Genomic DNA, 514 nt, shown 5'->3' with positions numbered 1-514 from the left:
CCAGTGTATGAGTACAGTGATGCATGGACTGAATAGATGCTTTATGAAATGTATAAAAATATAAACCTTGTAGGCAACTATTTAAATGGTTGATTCGCCAAAAAGTTGGGAGAGGATTAGGTTGAGAGAACCTAGCAGTGAAATCTCACCCTGTCCTTTGCCGTCACACTGCCAGAACCTCGCATACCTCCATTCATGCCGACGCCGCCGTTATCCGAGGAGAAGACGATGACCGAGTTGTCGTAGAGCCCCGTGTCCTTGAGAGCCTGCACCACCCGCCCCACCGCCTCGTCCAGCGCCGTCACCATCCCCAGCAGCAGTCGCCGGTTTTCGTCGAGGACCTCCGGGTAGTGCACCAGGTACTCGTCGGGAACCTTGGATAGACACGGGCTGGAATTTAGTCAAGGTCACCGGGATGTGACCTTCGTGGTTAAAAGAAGGTATGTAGTGATACCTTAATAATTGCTGTTACCATTATTATAAACTTAATGCCTTTGTTGTCGTTATAACTCCG

General features: G+C 49.2%; 1 protein-coding gene across 1 annotated transcript in view; it reads right to left on the bottom strand.

The window, feature by feature from the left end:
- LOC119593174 (arylsulfatase B-like) overlaps positions 1-514 on the bottom strand; it is a gene marked incomplete at its 5' end in the record, with an annotated part of 4,094 nt that overhangs the window by 1,412 nt on the left and 2,168 nt on the right. Inside the window, 1 exon segment of the mRNA XM_037942152.1 lies at positions 188-374. Coding sequence (XP_037798080.1) covers positions 188-374 — 187 coding nt within the window.

The sequence above is a fragment of the Penaeus monodon genome, chromosome 31 (assembly GCF_015228065.2).
Source record: "Penaeus monodon isolate SGIC_2016 chromosome 31, NSTDA_Pmon_1, whole genome shotgun sequence".
Classification (NCBI taxonomy): Eukaryota; Metazoa; Arthropoda; class Malacostraca; order Decapoda; family Penaeidae; genus Penaeus; species Penaeus monodon.
Note: the sequence above shows the minus strand (reverse complement) of the source record. Positions and strands in the feature narration are given on the sequence as shown.